This window comes from Ovis canadensis, chromosome 7, assembly GCF_042477335.2.
Source record: "Ovis canadensis isolate MfBH-ARS-UI-01 breed Bighorn chromosome 7, ARS-UI_OviCan_v2, whole genome shotgun sequence".
Classification (NCBI taxonomy): Eukaryota; Metazoa; Chordata; class Mammalia; order Artiodactyla; family Bovidae; genus Ovis; species Ovis canadensis.
Genome location: NC_091251.1, coordinates 24077836 through 24093154, shown reverse-complemented (window position 1 = coordinate 24093154; position 15319 = coordinate 24077836). Strand labels below are relative to the sequence as shown.

Genomic DNA, 15319 nt, shown 5'->3' with positions numbered 1-15319 from the left:
GAGGGGCTACATGTAGAAGAATGAAATTAGAATGTATACAAAAATAAACTCAAAGATGAGAAGCCATAATCTCCTAGAGGAAAACATAGGCAGAACACTCTTTGAGATGTATCATAGTAATATTTTTTTGGGTCTGTCTCCTAAGGCAAAGGAAGCAAAAGCCACAACAAACAGATGGAACCCAATCAAACATAAAAGCTTTTGCATAGCAAAGGAAAACATCAACAAAACAAAAAGACAATGTATTGAATGACAGAAGATGTTTGCAGATACGACTAATAAGGAGTTAATATCCAGAACATATAAACAGCTTATTCAACTCAGTATCAAAAAAACAAACAACTTGATTTTTAAAGTGAGCTGGAGACCTGAGTAGATATTTTTTTCCGAGAGAAATATATAGATGGCTAACAGGCACATGAAAATATACTCACCATCACTAATCAGAGAAATACAAAACCAAAACCACATTGAATATTACCTCACACTTGTCAGCATGGCTATCATCAATCAAAACGGGCACAACTAACCTGTTGGTGAGGATGTGGAGAAAAGAGAGCTCTTGTATAGTGTTTGTGGGGATGTAAATTGATACAACTGCTGTAGAAAACAGAATGGAGGTTTCTCAAAAACCAAAAGGTAGAGCTATACCTATGATGCAGCAATTCCACTTCTGGGAATATATCTGAAGAAAGAGAACAGACTAATTCAAAGAGATACAGGCACCTCAGTGTTCATAGCAACATCATTTATAATAGCCAAAATATGGAAATAACTTAAATGTCCACAAACAGATAAATGAAGATGTATACATACAAATGGAATACTATTCAGCCATGAAAAATGAACTTTTTCCATTTACAGCAACATGGATGGACTTGGAGGGTACTCAGTTCAGTTCAGTCGCTCAGTTGTGTCTGACTCTCTGCAACCCCATGAATCACAGCATGCCAGGCCTCCCTGTCCATCACCAACTCCCAGAGTTCACTCAAACTCACGTCCATCGAGTCGGTGATACCATCCAGCCATCTCATCCTCTGTTGTCCCCTTCTCCTCCTGCCCCCAATCCCTCCCAGCATCAAAGTCTTTTCCAGTGAGGCAACTCTTTGCATGAAGTGGCCAAAGTATTAGAGTTTCAGCTTTAGCATCAGTCTTTCCAATGAACACCTAGGACTGATCTCCTTTAGAATGGACTGGTTGGATCTCCTCCAGAGACTCTCAAGAGTCTTCTCCAACACCACAGTTCAAAAGCATCAATTCTTCGGCACTCAGCTTTCTTCACAGTCCAACTCTCACATCCATATATGACCACTGGAAAAACCATAGATGGACCTTTGTTGGCAAAATAATGTCCCTGCTTTTGAATATGATATCTAGGTTGATCATAACTTTCCTTCCAAGGAGTAAGCGTCTTTTAATTTCATGGCTGCAGTCACCATCTGCAGTGCTTTTGGAGCCCCCCAAAATAAAGTCTGACACTGTTTCCACTGTTTCCCCATCTATTTCCCATGAAGTGATGGGACCAGATGCCATGATCTTCATTTTCTGAATGTTGAGCTTTAAGCCAACTTTTTCACTCTCCTCTTTCACTTTCATCAAGAGGCTTTTTAGTTCCTCTTCACTTTCTGCCATAAGGGTGGTGTCATCTGCATATCTGAGGTTATTGATATTTCTCCTGGCAATCTTGATTCCAGCTTGTGTGAAAGTGCTGCACTCAATATGCCAGCAAATTTGGAAAACTCAGCAGTGGCCACAGGACTGGAAAAGGTCAGTTTTCATTCCAATCCCAAAGAAAGGCGATGCCAAAGAATGCTCAAACTACCGCACAATTGCACTCATCTGACACGCTAGTAAAATAATGCTCAAAATTCTCCAAGCCAGGCTTCAGCAATGCGTGAACCATGAGCTTCCAGATGTTCAAGCTGCTTTTAGAAAAGGCAGAGGAACCAGAGATCAAATGGCCAACATCTTTTGGATCATGGAAAAAGGAAGAGAGTTCCAGAAAAACATCTACTTCTGCTTTATTGACTATGCCAAAGCCTTTGACTGTGTGGATCACAATAAACTGGAAAATTCTGAAAGAGAGGGGAATACCAGACCACCTGACCTGCCTCTTGAGAAATCTGTATGCAGGTCAGGAAGCAACAGTTAGAACTGGACATGGAAAAACAGACTGGTTCCAAATAGGAAAAGGAGTACGTCAAGGCTGTATATTGTCACCCTGCTTGGAGGGTATTACACACAGTAAAATAAGTCAAAGACAAGTACTGTGTATTATCACTTATATATGGAATCTGAAAAATAAATGAATGACTATAACAAAACAAAAACAGACTCACAGATATAGAGAACAAGCTAGCAGTTACCAGGGAGAAAGAGAAGATGAGAGGGGCAAGATAGGGATAGAGGTTAAGAAGTACAAACTATATATACAGTATGTAAATTAGAGGGATATACTGTATAACACAAGGACTATAGCAAATACTTTATAATAGCTTTAAATGGAGTATAATTTACAAAAAAATTTAAATTTCTATGTTGTATACCTAAAACTGATATTATAATATTATAAATCAGGGCTTCCCAGGTGGCAGGTAAAGAATCTGCCTGCCAATGCAGGAGACGCAGGAAACTGGCTTTGATCCCTGGGTCAGGAAGATCCCCTGGAGGAGGAAATGACAACCCACTCCAATATTCTTGCCTGGAGAATTCCATGGACAGAGGAGTCTGGACTATAGTCCATGGGGTCGCAAAGAGTCAGACACAACTGATTATAAATCAACTATACTTCAATTTCCTAATGTTTGATTAAAAAATAAAATGGCCCATTTATTCATTTTTTCTGATATTAAGAAAGACCTGAAAAGATATGGCCCCTCTGACTATAAATTGCCATTGGCAAATCATGTAACTATATGTTATTTACCATTATAAACTTCTGGAAATCTACATAAAGTAAATGTGTTTCCTGAACTCTCCTTCACTGTCTTAACATCTTAGTAAATCATAATTGCTTGACATTTTATAATATTAATTTTTTACCTAGCATCATGTCCTGTTAGCTGTATTCTATAAAATACTTGGAATCTACTAATATCAGGTCATCTTTTTTAATATTATTATAATCTAAATGTGATCAAAGCAACTGGTTGTGTTTATATGATGCATTGTAACATATTGCAAATCTGGGAGGACTGCTGACCTTTAATTTTTTTCCTTATTCAGCTCCACTCCCTCTCATACCCATTATTTATCCCATTCCATGACCTTTTGAATTACACTTTCTACTCTGTCCCTATTCTCTTCTTCATTTGAACCTTTTAGATGCCTTCACTGAAATCTAGCTTTTTGCAGACTTGTGGGAAGAATAATCGGCTATTTTATGTTTCCCAATACTGTTTACTAATGTTATACCATCACCATCGCTCTTAAACACATGCCATCTGATTAGATCATCATTGGCTATCATAATAACTTCCACTTCCATGGATGAATCATTACTTTCCTTCTCCTAGTCTGGTCTCTTGTTATATAGATCTTTTTCAAAGCCCATATTGATAACCCATCCAATTCTCTCACTTCAGTGGTTTCTCAAAGCTCTAAAACCTTCCATTTCTATTTGAGCTGCTCAGTAGCATGATCATGCCTTGGATAAGTTCTTGAAAATTAAGCAATTCTTTTCAACCAGTTTCTTCTCTTCCCCTTATACATCTTGAATTTATCCCTTTATTTATTTTTTACCCTCATCCTAACCTTTACTCACTTTACCCTTTTTGTTTTCCCCACTCCATTAGCTTCTGTCTGATGTGATTTGCATTTAGTACCTGGCCTGTCTAGTATTTCTCTTCTCTTGACTATGTTGTGCCCTTGTGGTTCACTCACTCTTTCTTTCTCTACAGTAGTTCCACATGTCACAGTTCTAAATTATTACTTGAAAAGTACAATGTAGTTATCCTAACTTTTTAATGGCATTCATTTTTTTTTCCTGTTAGGTTGTTTCAACTTTAAAATTAGGACCCTTTCTGGCCACATCCACTGTCAACTGCCTGACTTTAACTGGACCTCTCTGTTTCTGAAAATAATCTTTTATAGCCCTCTATCCATGTGTTCCAAATGTTTCCCATATTCAAGTGCTTAAGTCTAACATCCCTTCTCAGGATATGACCTTGCCTCCTGCTTTACTTAAAAAAAAAAAACAAAACCATCTGCCAAATTCCCTCATCCATTTTCTCTATGTCAAAATTGCTACATCCAAATTTCTTATTTTAACAAAGTGGTTTGTAGATTATTTTACATTTTCTGTACAGATCTCCAAGTTTTCTTTTCTCAGCTATCTTTTCCTCTCTCTTATCTCAAAAGTATGTGTTTTCCTTTTCAGAGCTGACCTGCCTCACCTAGAGCTTTCTTTAACAATTGAGCTCTCCTTTCCTTTCTCCCACTCTCCTCCATTTACCATTTCACCCTCTCTAGTTCATTTCTGATCAACAGATCATTAAACCAGAAATTGTGACTGTCTGAGATTTTATTCTATTCGGAAGTTGATAGGTTAGCCTCCCACAGTTTTATAGACATATACCAAAAGAAAGCAGAAAACCCATAGGTCAGAGAAAAAGGCCATTTATTGCTCATGAGAAAAAACAAGAAGCAACCAAAGCAGTTTTTTGAACCAATTCCCCAAGCCCAGTTCCCATAAGGCAACCAGTGAGGGCCAGATGTTAACTGTGTGTGCAGCAAGGTATGTTACAGGAGAGATAACCCCAGATAAAGAAGACAGGCAGACCTTGTCTTTATTCTGAAATGTAAGCAAATCTTCACCAAGGAGGGAGATGAAAACTTTACTCCCCTGGAATGTCTTCAGGGAGAGAGATGTTCTCTCTGTTATACCAATCAAGAGACAGATCTTCCCTCTGCCACTGGGATAGACACCATTTCTAGTTTTCAAGGAAGTTCGCTGTGTAAATCCCTTGCATAGCGGAAACCCTGGACCGTGCAGAAACATGCAATGTTCCAATACATGACTTCCAGTCAAACAAATACTCCGGTTTCTCTTATCTCCTATCTTAAGAAATATCTCATATAGTCCGTGCTCCCTGCGTTTGTTGTCTTACTTCCATGCTTTTTCTTCTGCAGTTCCACTGAAAACTATTCTCTTCAAGTTATCCCAGTCAAATGTTCATTCTTAATTATTCTTGACTTTTTGCAGAATTGAACAAAGGCTATACTTTCTTCCTTTTACCTCTAAACTACTCCACTGCTTTCTATGACTAGTCTGATTCTTAAGGCTCTCTCCCTTGCTCATCTCTCTTTTCTTCACTTTTCGGGCTTTTTCACTTTTACTGTAAAATGTGAACATATCACAGGTTGATTTCTCATTCTACATTTGTTTTCCCAAGTATCTTCTACTTTGAGTTGCAGCTATCACCTCTCTGGGTGGTTATGATTTATTTCTTATATTCCAAAACTCACCTGTTATCTCTATCTCTGCTGCTGCTCCTGCTAAGTCGCTTCAGTCATGTCCGACTCTGTGCAACCCCATAGACGGCAGCCCACCAGGCTCCCCCGTCCCTGGGATTCTCCAGGCAAGAACTATCTCTGCCTATATGTAATAAATTTTAAAACTAAAAATCACCTTGCTTATATTTTCCTTTGTTGTGCAGAAGCTTTTAATTTTAATTAGATCCCATTTGTTTATTTTTGCTTTTATTTCCAGAATTCTGGGAGGTGGATCATAGAGGATCCTGCTGTGATTTATGTCTGAGAGTGTTTTGCCTATGTTCTCCTCTAGAAGTTTTATAGTTTCTGATCTTACATTTAGATCTTTAATCCATTTTGAGTTTATTTTTGTGTACGGTGTTAGAAAGTGATCTAGTTTCATTCTTTTACAAGTGGTTGACCAGTTTTCCCAGCACCACTTGTTAAAGAGGTTGTCTTTACTCCATTGTATATTCTTGCCTCCTTTGTCAAAGATAAGGTGTCCATATGTGTGTGGATTTATCTCTGGGCTTTCTATTTTGTTCCATTGATCTATATGTCTGTCTTTGTGCCAGTACCATACTGTCTTGATGACTGTGGCTTTGTAATAGAGCCTGAAGTCAGGCAAGTTGATTCCTCCAGTTCCATTCTTCTTTCTCAAGATTGCTTTGGCTATTCGAGGTTTTTTGTATTTCCATACAAATCTTGAAATTATTTGTTCTAGTTCTGTGAAAAATGTGGCTGGTAGCTTGATAGGGATTGCATTGAATTTGTAAATTGCTTTGGGTAGTATACTCATTTTCACTATATTGATTCTTCCAATCCATGAACATGGTATATTTCTCCATCTATTAGTGTCCTCTTTGATTTCTTTCATCAGTGTTTTATAGTTTTCTATATATAGGTCTTTAGTTTCTTTAGGTAGATATATTCCTAAGTATTTTATTCTTTTTGTTGCAATGGTGAATGGAATTGTTTCCTTAATTTCTTTTTCTACTTTCTCATTATTCGTGTATAGGAATGCAAGGGATTTCTGTGTGTTGATTTTATATCCTGCAACTTTACTATATTCATTGATTAGCTCTAGTAATTTTCTGGTGGAGTCTTTAGGGTTTTCCATGTAGAGGATCATGTCATCTGCAAACAGTGAGAGTTTTACTTCTTCTTTTCCAATTTGGATTCCTTTTATTTCTTTTTCTGCTCTGATTGCTGTGGCCAAAACTTCCAGAACTATGTTGAATAGTAGCGGTGAAGGTGGACACCCTTGTCTTGTTCCTGACTTTAGGGGAAATGCTTTCAATTTTTCACCATTGAGGATAATGTTTGCTGTGGGTTTGTCATAGATAGCTTTTATTATGTTGAGGTATGTTCCTTCTATTCCTGCTTTCTTGAGGGTTTTTATCATAAATGGATGTTGAATTTTGTCAAAGGCCTTCTCTGCATCTAGCAAATGAAGCAACTGACAAACAACTAATCTCAAAAATATACAAGCAACTTATGCAGCTCAATTCCAGAAAAATAAACGACCCAATCAAAAAATGGGCCAAAGAACTAAATAGACATTTCTCCAAAGAAGACATACGGATGGCTAACAAACACATGAAAAGATGCTCAACATCACTCATTATTAGAGAAATGCAAATCAAAACCACAATGAGGTACCACTTCACACCAGTCAGAATGGCTGCGATCCAAAAATCTGCAAGCAATAAATGCTGGAGGGGGTGTGGAGAAAAGGGAACCCTCCTACACTGTTGGTGGGAATGCAAACTAGTACAGCCACTATGGAGAACAGTGTGGAGATTCCTTAAAAAATTGCAAATAGAACTACCTTATGACCCAGCAATCCCACTGCTGGGCATACACACCGAGGAAACCAGAATTGAAAGAGACACATGTACCCCAATGTTCATCGCAGCACTGTTTATAATAGCCAGGACATGGAAACAACCTAGATGTCCATCAGCAGATGAATGGATAAGAAAGCTGTGGTACATATACACAATGGAGTATTACTCAGCAGTTAAAAAGAATTCATTTGAATCAGTTCTGATAAGATGGATGAAACTGGAGCCGATTATACAGAGTGAAGTAAGCCAGAAAGAAAAACACCAATACAGTATACTAACACATATATATGGAATTTAGGAAGATGGCAATGACGACCCTGTATGCAAGACAGGGAAAGAGACACAGATGTGTATAACGGACTTTTGGACTCAGAGGGAGAGGGAGAGGGTGGGATGATTTGGGAGAATGACATTCTAACATGTATACTATCATGTGAATTGAATCGCCAGTCTATGTCTGACGCAGGATGCAGCATGCTTGGGGCTGGTGCATGGGTATGACCCAGAAAGATGTTATGGGGAGGGTGGTGGGAGGGGGGTTCATGTTTGGGAATGCATGTAAGAATTAAAGATTTTTAAATTTAAAAAATAAAAAACTAAAATAAAAAAATAAATAAAGATAAGAGAAAAAAAAGAAACTTCAATATAAAATCATAAAAAAAAATAAAATCATTATACAATGGAAAAAAAAAAAACTAAAAATCAATTACATGACCTGCCTTTAAAAATTTTGTCAGTAGGACTTTGATTCTAATAGTTCTTTAGATTCAAAACTTGAGAATGAGGAAAAGTAGACTCCCTCACTGGTGGCTCATACTGTTAAGAATCTGGCTGCAGTGCAGGAGATTCAGGTTCGATCCCTGGGTTAAGAAGATCCCCTGGAGAAGGGAATGTCATCCCACTCCAGTATTCTTGCCTGGAGAATCCCATGGACAGAGGAGCCTGGACTGAGTTACTAACACTGTCAATTTGCTCAAATGCAACAGCCTTAACTGAAATTCTTTTTGGCATTCTGATCCATTGTCTATACTGACACCTAATAAATTACTCAAGCATAAAAACTATTGTACAGTTGTGAGAATTAAGGTCTAATCCTTTTACATTTTTATACAAGTCTTCCATTATTGGACAACTGCTTTTCCCTTCAGTTTCTACTTGTGCCATATTTCTTATATTCACTCACACCACAACAACATACCAAAGCACTTGCTTTGACCTAAATTCACTTATTCAAACAGTTTCTGAACCTACTATGAACCAGGCATTATGCTGGGCACTGGGACTATAAATATGAGTAAGTTACAGTCTCTCTTAAGAGGGGGATTAAAATGTGGATAAGTGCCATAGAGTGTGGTTTGTAATGCAAGGATACAGGGTGGTTTCCTTCTTCCTGAGGCACTTATGGTGAACAAAGAATGACACTCGAATAAGGTGTTGAAGGATAAATTAGAATTTGTTATATAACCATGAAATCATATTTCAGGTAAAGTAAAAACATGTACAAAGGCATAGAGATGTGAAATGAAACCCCTTATGGGAAAGTGAAAGTGAAGTCGCTCAGTCGTGTCCAACTCTGCGGCCCCATGGACTGTAGCCTACCAGGCTCCTCTGTCTATGGGATTTTCCAAGCAATAGTACCAGAGTGGATTGCCATTTCCTTCTCCAGGGGATCTTCCCGACTCAGGGATCGAACCCAGGTCTCCCGCATTGTAGACAGACGCTTTACCATCTAAGCCACCAGGGAAGTTGTAACTCAGAATAAGCAGACCGTAAGACTGAAGACAGGGATAAAAGGATACAATGATGGGAACGTGGAGCTAGGTGGTAAAAGGCCTTTGCTGTGTCAAAGGCGTGTGGGCTTTTTCCTGGAATGGTATGATCAGATTCATTTTTTAAATAAAGTATTCCAAATAGTAATAATTCATTCTGGCAAGAATGATTGATAGATGCTAAAACTAGTGTATGAAAGTTTGAAGAATAAAAGATATTTACTAGAAGTTGAATATCTCAGGAAGCTGCTGTATAAGATAGGGAGTCCAGCCTAGTACTCTGTGACAACCTAGAGTGGCAGGGTGAGGGGAAGAGAAGAGAGACTCAACAGGGGGCAAATGTATATATAATTATGACTGATTCCCGTTGTTGTACTACAGAAACCAACACAACGTAGTAAAGCAATTTTCCTTCAATTAAAAATAAACATAATAATAAAAAAAAGAATCTAAATAGCTCTCCACATGATATTCATTACAGTGGGGAAAATAGTGACTTAAACCTGGAGAAACCTGGTGGATACCATCTGATCAAACCAATGATCCAAGTTAACATCACAGTAATGGGGCGAATCAACATCTTGAGCTTCATAATATAATGCACTAGAAGAATGCAGTGTGATCATTTCTGTGGTTTTCCTATCAAAATAGGAATATTCTGAAAATATTCTGAATCTAATCATGAGGAACTATCTAATAAACCCAGTGAGAAGCATTCTACAGAATCACTGGTCTGAACTCTTTAAAACTGAGTATCATAAAAGACAAAGGGAAAAAATAACAAGGAACTAAGTATACAATAAACCTATGTGCAATGTATAATCTTGGATTCCCTCCCCCACCCTGTGAATGGCACTTTGGGGAGCAAATGGCAAAATCTGAATAAGGTCTGCAGACTAGATAATGATACTTTATCAATTTTATTATTTTTATAATTGTACAGGTTATATAAGAGAATTTCCTTTATAAAGGAAGTATTATATACACTGAAATATTTAAAGGTAAAGGGGCATTGCATATGTAACTTACTCTTAAATGATTTAAGTCATATATAGTATGGATGTGAGAGTTGGACCATGAAGAAGGCTGAGCACTGAAGAATTGATACTTTGGAATTGTGGTGCTAGAGAAGACTCTTGAGATTCCCTTGGACAGCAAGAAGATCAAACCAGTCAATTCTAAAGGAAATCAAATCCTGAATATTCATTGGAAGGACTGATGCTAAAGCTGAAGCTCCAATACGTCGGTCATCTGGTGCAAAGAAACAACTCATTGGAAAAGCCCCTGATGCTGGGAAAGATTGAGGGCAGGAGGAGAAGGAGGCGACAGAGAATGAGATGATTAGATGGCATCACTGAATCAATGGACTTGAGTTTGAACAAACTCTGAGAGAGAGTGAAGGACAGGGAAGCCTGGTGAGCTACAGCCCATGGGGTCACAAAAGTTTGAACACGACTTAGCGACTGAGCAACAACAAAACATACTCGTGTATAGAATTATTCACAGTATCCAAGCAGTATTATCCACAGTACCCACAGCAGCATTATTCACGGCATCCAAGAGGCAGAAGCTACTCAGGTGTCCATCAGTGGGTGAATATAAAAACAAAATATAGTATATACATAAATGGAATATTATTCAGGCTTAAAATGGAAGATAATTCTGACACATGCTCATGTGTGATGTACATGGATAAACCTTGACGACATTGTGCTGAGTAAAACAAGCCAATCACAAGAAGACAAATATTGTATAATTTATTTTATATGAGGTACCTGGAATAGCCAAATTCATAGAGACAGAGATTAGAATGGTGATTGCCAAAGTCTAGAGGGGAGAGGAAAAGGGAAATATTGTTAGATGGATCCAGAGTTTCAATTCAGGAGGATGAAGAAATCCCGGAGGTGGATGATGATGGTGATGGTTGCCTAACAGTGTGAAGGTACTCAATGCAACTGAACTGTACATTTGAAAATAGTTAAGTTGTAGTTTTATGTTATATATATTTTAGTACAATTTTGAATAAAAATAAAACATGTAGAGAGGTGAGAATAAAGGGAAAATGGCAAAATGCCCAGTTATGTTCTAAAGATACAGATGGAGTTAAGAATGGAAGCAGAGAGACCAATTAAAAGGCTGTAGTAATAATTCAGTATAGTCTTAGTGACAAAATAGATACATCTGAGAATGATTTAGTGGTACAATTTAGAGATTAATAAGGTGATATTTGAGAATCCTTTATCACATCTAGCTTCTGGTAGATGGTGGCACTGTTAACCAAAATGTAATAGATATAAGTAAACTCACAAGCCACTATCTTTGCCTGAACATTTACCTAATATTCATTTCTCCATCATAACTTGACTCAAATGTAGCTTCCAAAGCCCTCCCTGACTCTTTACAGGCTTTCCTGATAGCTCAGTTGGTAAAGAATCCACCTGCAATGCAGGAGACCTGGGTTCGATTCCTGGGTTGGGAAGATCTGCTGGAGAAGGGATAGGCTACCCACTTCAATATTCTTGGGCTTCCCTTGTGGCTCAGCTGGTAAAGAATCCGCCTGCAACACAGGAGACCTGGTGTTCGATCCCTGGGTTGGGAAGATCCCCTGGAGAAAGGAAAGGCTACCCAATCCACTATTCTGGCCTGGAGAATTCCATGGACTACATAGTCCATAGGGTCTCAAAGAGTTGGACTCGACACAGTGACTTTCACCTTCACTGACTCCACACAATCTCTCCTCTTTCATCTTGCTGCTGCTGCTAAGTCGCTTCAGTCGTGTCCGACTCTGTGCGACCCCATAGACGGCAACCCACCAGGCTCTGCCGTCCCTGGGATTCTCCAGGCAAGAACACTGGAGTGGGTTGCCATTTCCTTCTCCAATGCATTCCTGGGCTGAATTAGTCTTTCTCGATTCTTAGATGTTGTGACAGTATCTTTTGCATTGATATCACCATGTTTCAGAATAGTTGGTTTATCTCTTTCTTTCATACACTGAGCTCCTTAAGGGCAGAAACAGTTACTAGGTTTATGAATCCATGGTACCTTTCATAGTGTGTTCTCAGTAATTGTTTGAAATCAGTAAGTTATTAAAAGACTTACACTAGGTTTCTTTATAACCTTCTGTACTTGCCTCTTTCTAGATTCCCCCACCCCACTCCCACTCCCACCCCCACTCAAAGTTCTTATCTATTTCAACAGTCTTGTAACTAGTCTTTCTATGTTTATTTATTTATTTTGGCTGAGCCTCATATGGACATATGTGATCTTAGTTCCCCAAGCAGGGATTAAACATGCGCCCCCTGCAGTTGATGTGCAGAGTCTTAACTGCTGGACTGCCAGGGATGTCCCTAGTCTTTCTACTTTTAGCCTAGTTTTTCTGTGGCTGCCTGTACATTGATGCCAGATTAATGAAGTATTTTGGAGTGCTTACATGAAAACCCTCATTATCTTCCCACTATATAAAAAGTAAAGTCCAAATTCACCAGTCAGGAATTTAGACCTTCCACCCATGTTCTCAGAAGTACCATCTTTATTTCAAATTTACCTTATCTACACTTATCTTGATTCATCAAGTATTTGAGGACCTGCCTTTTGCAAGACTTTATGAAAGAAGTAAGTTTACTAAATATATGTTTTTCATCTTTGTGTTCATTTTTTGGTCCTTTGTTTCCTTTAATGATTTCATCTTAAGGGGAAATAATATTTGGAGAACACTCAGCCATATTCATATTTAAGTAAGTTGTTCCATCTTAAGATAAGTTGAAAATAGGTTACAAGCCATCCAGCACAATGTTTGGCTCAAAATAAAAGTTCAATAAATGTATATTTATTTCAGTTTAAAATATTACATATTGAAACTGAATTATTTCAGTTTAAAAATTTTAATTTTAAAATTTATTTAAGTTTAAAATTATACCAAAGAAAGTTATTAATTTATTATATTAAGCCTTTGAAAACCTGCCTATTTTTGCTTCAGTGGTTCAACTGCTAACATTTGAGGTTTACTTGCTATTATTACTTGTTGTATCACTTTGAAACGCATATTCAAAGCAAATTTAAGAATACTGTATTACACATGTTTTCAAAACCTTTTTTCTATACTCTTTTTATAGGTTATATGTAAAGTCAGATGTGCAACTGAACTTGACAAACACAAGTAAGTTTCATGAGTAGCATATGTAAAATTTGTTTACAGTATTCTTCTCAAGGTAGAAGGGCTTGGTAGTTGAGGGTGCTTTAGCAGTTTTGCGGAAGATCATGCATTTAGATTAGTTCATAGAAAGTGAACGGAATAATCTGGTCTTCTCCCTTCAGCAGTATTGTGGCCGCATACCTTTTTTGGTGCTCTGCCGCTGTCCCACTTCAGATGTCAGATGTAGCTTCATAGGGTTCTTCAAATTCTCAAGATCGATTATACTCTCATAATCAAACAGATTATGCTGTTTGGAGTGAGAATGTATAGTGTCATTCCATGAAATAAATAATGTTTCTCTACTGATTCACCTCAAAAATGAGATTGCTAAACTGGGGAGTCAGGAGCCTTGGGTTTCAGACCAATTCTTCTATAAACTTGCCAGCAATGCTCCTCATCTAACGTCCTGATGCTTTTTTTCTTAAACTACTATAATTCCCTGGATGTATGGATAATTTCAAGGTTCATTTTAGGTTTCAAGCTATATAATTATTATTTTTATTATTTAACCTGAGAGAATATTAAGATCTAAAGTTCTCAAACTAGAACCCTTGTATTTGGCATGTATAAAGATTGATTGTTACAGATTACACATTGCCTTCCATTTTCCTTGTGTAAATTACTTACAAAGGCAAACAACATTTTATGATTTCCACTTTTGAAAGTGACCCAAAGTAAAGGCTACTAGAATGGCAAGTAAATTTCTGGATTGTGTTAATTTGGAGTATAAATGTATTTGAATTGAGTTACTTTCATATAGATAGCTATTCCAGCTACTTGATACAGAGAGCCACACCTTACCTGAAGAGTTTTTATGACGTAGTCTAATTTTTCTTAAGGGGAAGTAGTTATGCATTCTACTTTGGGAGTAGTTCTGTATGCATAATAAATAAGCCACTTTATAAAAAGATGGGATACTGATGGGTATATGAAACTCCATATATATTGTCCCTATGTTCCTCTTTAGTCTTGTTTGAAATAAATGTTTGCTATAATCAGATGTTCATAAAGGGGAGAATTGTTTAAAATACATTTCCCTTCTAAAGTTTATATTAGTGATCAATTTAAATTTATATATGGTATATTAATTTTCCAAGCAAATTTTAGAACCCTGCTAATTCTTAGAATGGAAAGGTCAATGAAAATATGCTCAGCAGTTACAAAATGAAAAATTCAGGATTACTTTAATTAGTTAAGATAATCCTATATTACTCTTTCTGATAGAGGCAACTGAATTCAAGTCCACATGAGATTATTTTTAAACTCACGGTTTAAAATCTGATGCCATTTTTAAATGGCTTAGTTACTAATACCATAATTGCAAAAATATCCTAAGTAACTCTGTGTAATTATTAAATTTGTATTTTATGAAATTACAAACAGTTTAAACTGAAGGAATTATTGTACTTAAAGTAACACACTCAATATTAATTTAGTTTCTCATTAGTTTTATAAAAATCTAATAAATTCATTTTTTCTTTCAGAATTCTGTTGCATTTGGGCTTTATATTGGCAAGCCTTCTCTTTTTAGTGGTGAACTTGACTTGCGCAATGTTAGTCCATGGAGATGTCCCAGAAAATCAGTTGAAATGGACTGTGTTTGTTCGAGCATTAATTAATGATAGCCTGTTTATTCTTTGTGCCATCTCTTTAGTTAGTTACATATGCAAAATTACAAAAATGTCATCAGCAAATGTCTACCTCGAATCAAAGGTAAGTGTGTTTCTTAAATTTATACTTGACAGTCTAACTTCAAATCCTCATCTTATGAACCAAATTTTATATTTCTTTAAAAAGCATTCTGAATGTCAGCTACATTTCTGAGCATGAAAGAATGGTCACAAGAAATTAAAAAGTATTCAAAACTTGGTGCTCACTAAACAATGGTTTTTTAAACAAAGACACTTATCTTGAACATACTGTATTTTCTATGACATATCCTCTGCATTGGAGGCTATAATTTAACTACATAAGCCAGAATGTATACAAATGTATTACAAATAGTCTAATATTCAAGGCCATACTAACAACTTAGG

The 15319-nt window shown here is 37.0% G+C and overlaps 1 protein-coding gene across 1 annotated transcript in view; it reads left to right on the top strand.

Annotated features, from left to right (window-relative positions):
- Positions 1–15319, top strand: part of GPR137C (G protein-coupled receptor 137C) — a 55896-nt gene that overhangs the window by 20005 nt on the left and 20572 nt on the right. Inside the window, exons 2-3 of the mRNA XM_069597604.1 lie at positions 13204–13247; positions 14768–14996. Of these exons, the coding sequence (XP_069453705.1) occupies positions 13204–13247; positions 14768–14996 (273 nt within the window). The remainder of the gene's footprint in view (positions 1–13203; positions 13248–14767; positions 14997–15319) is intronic.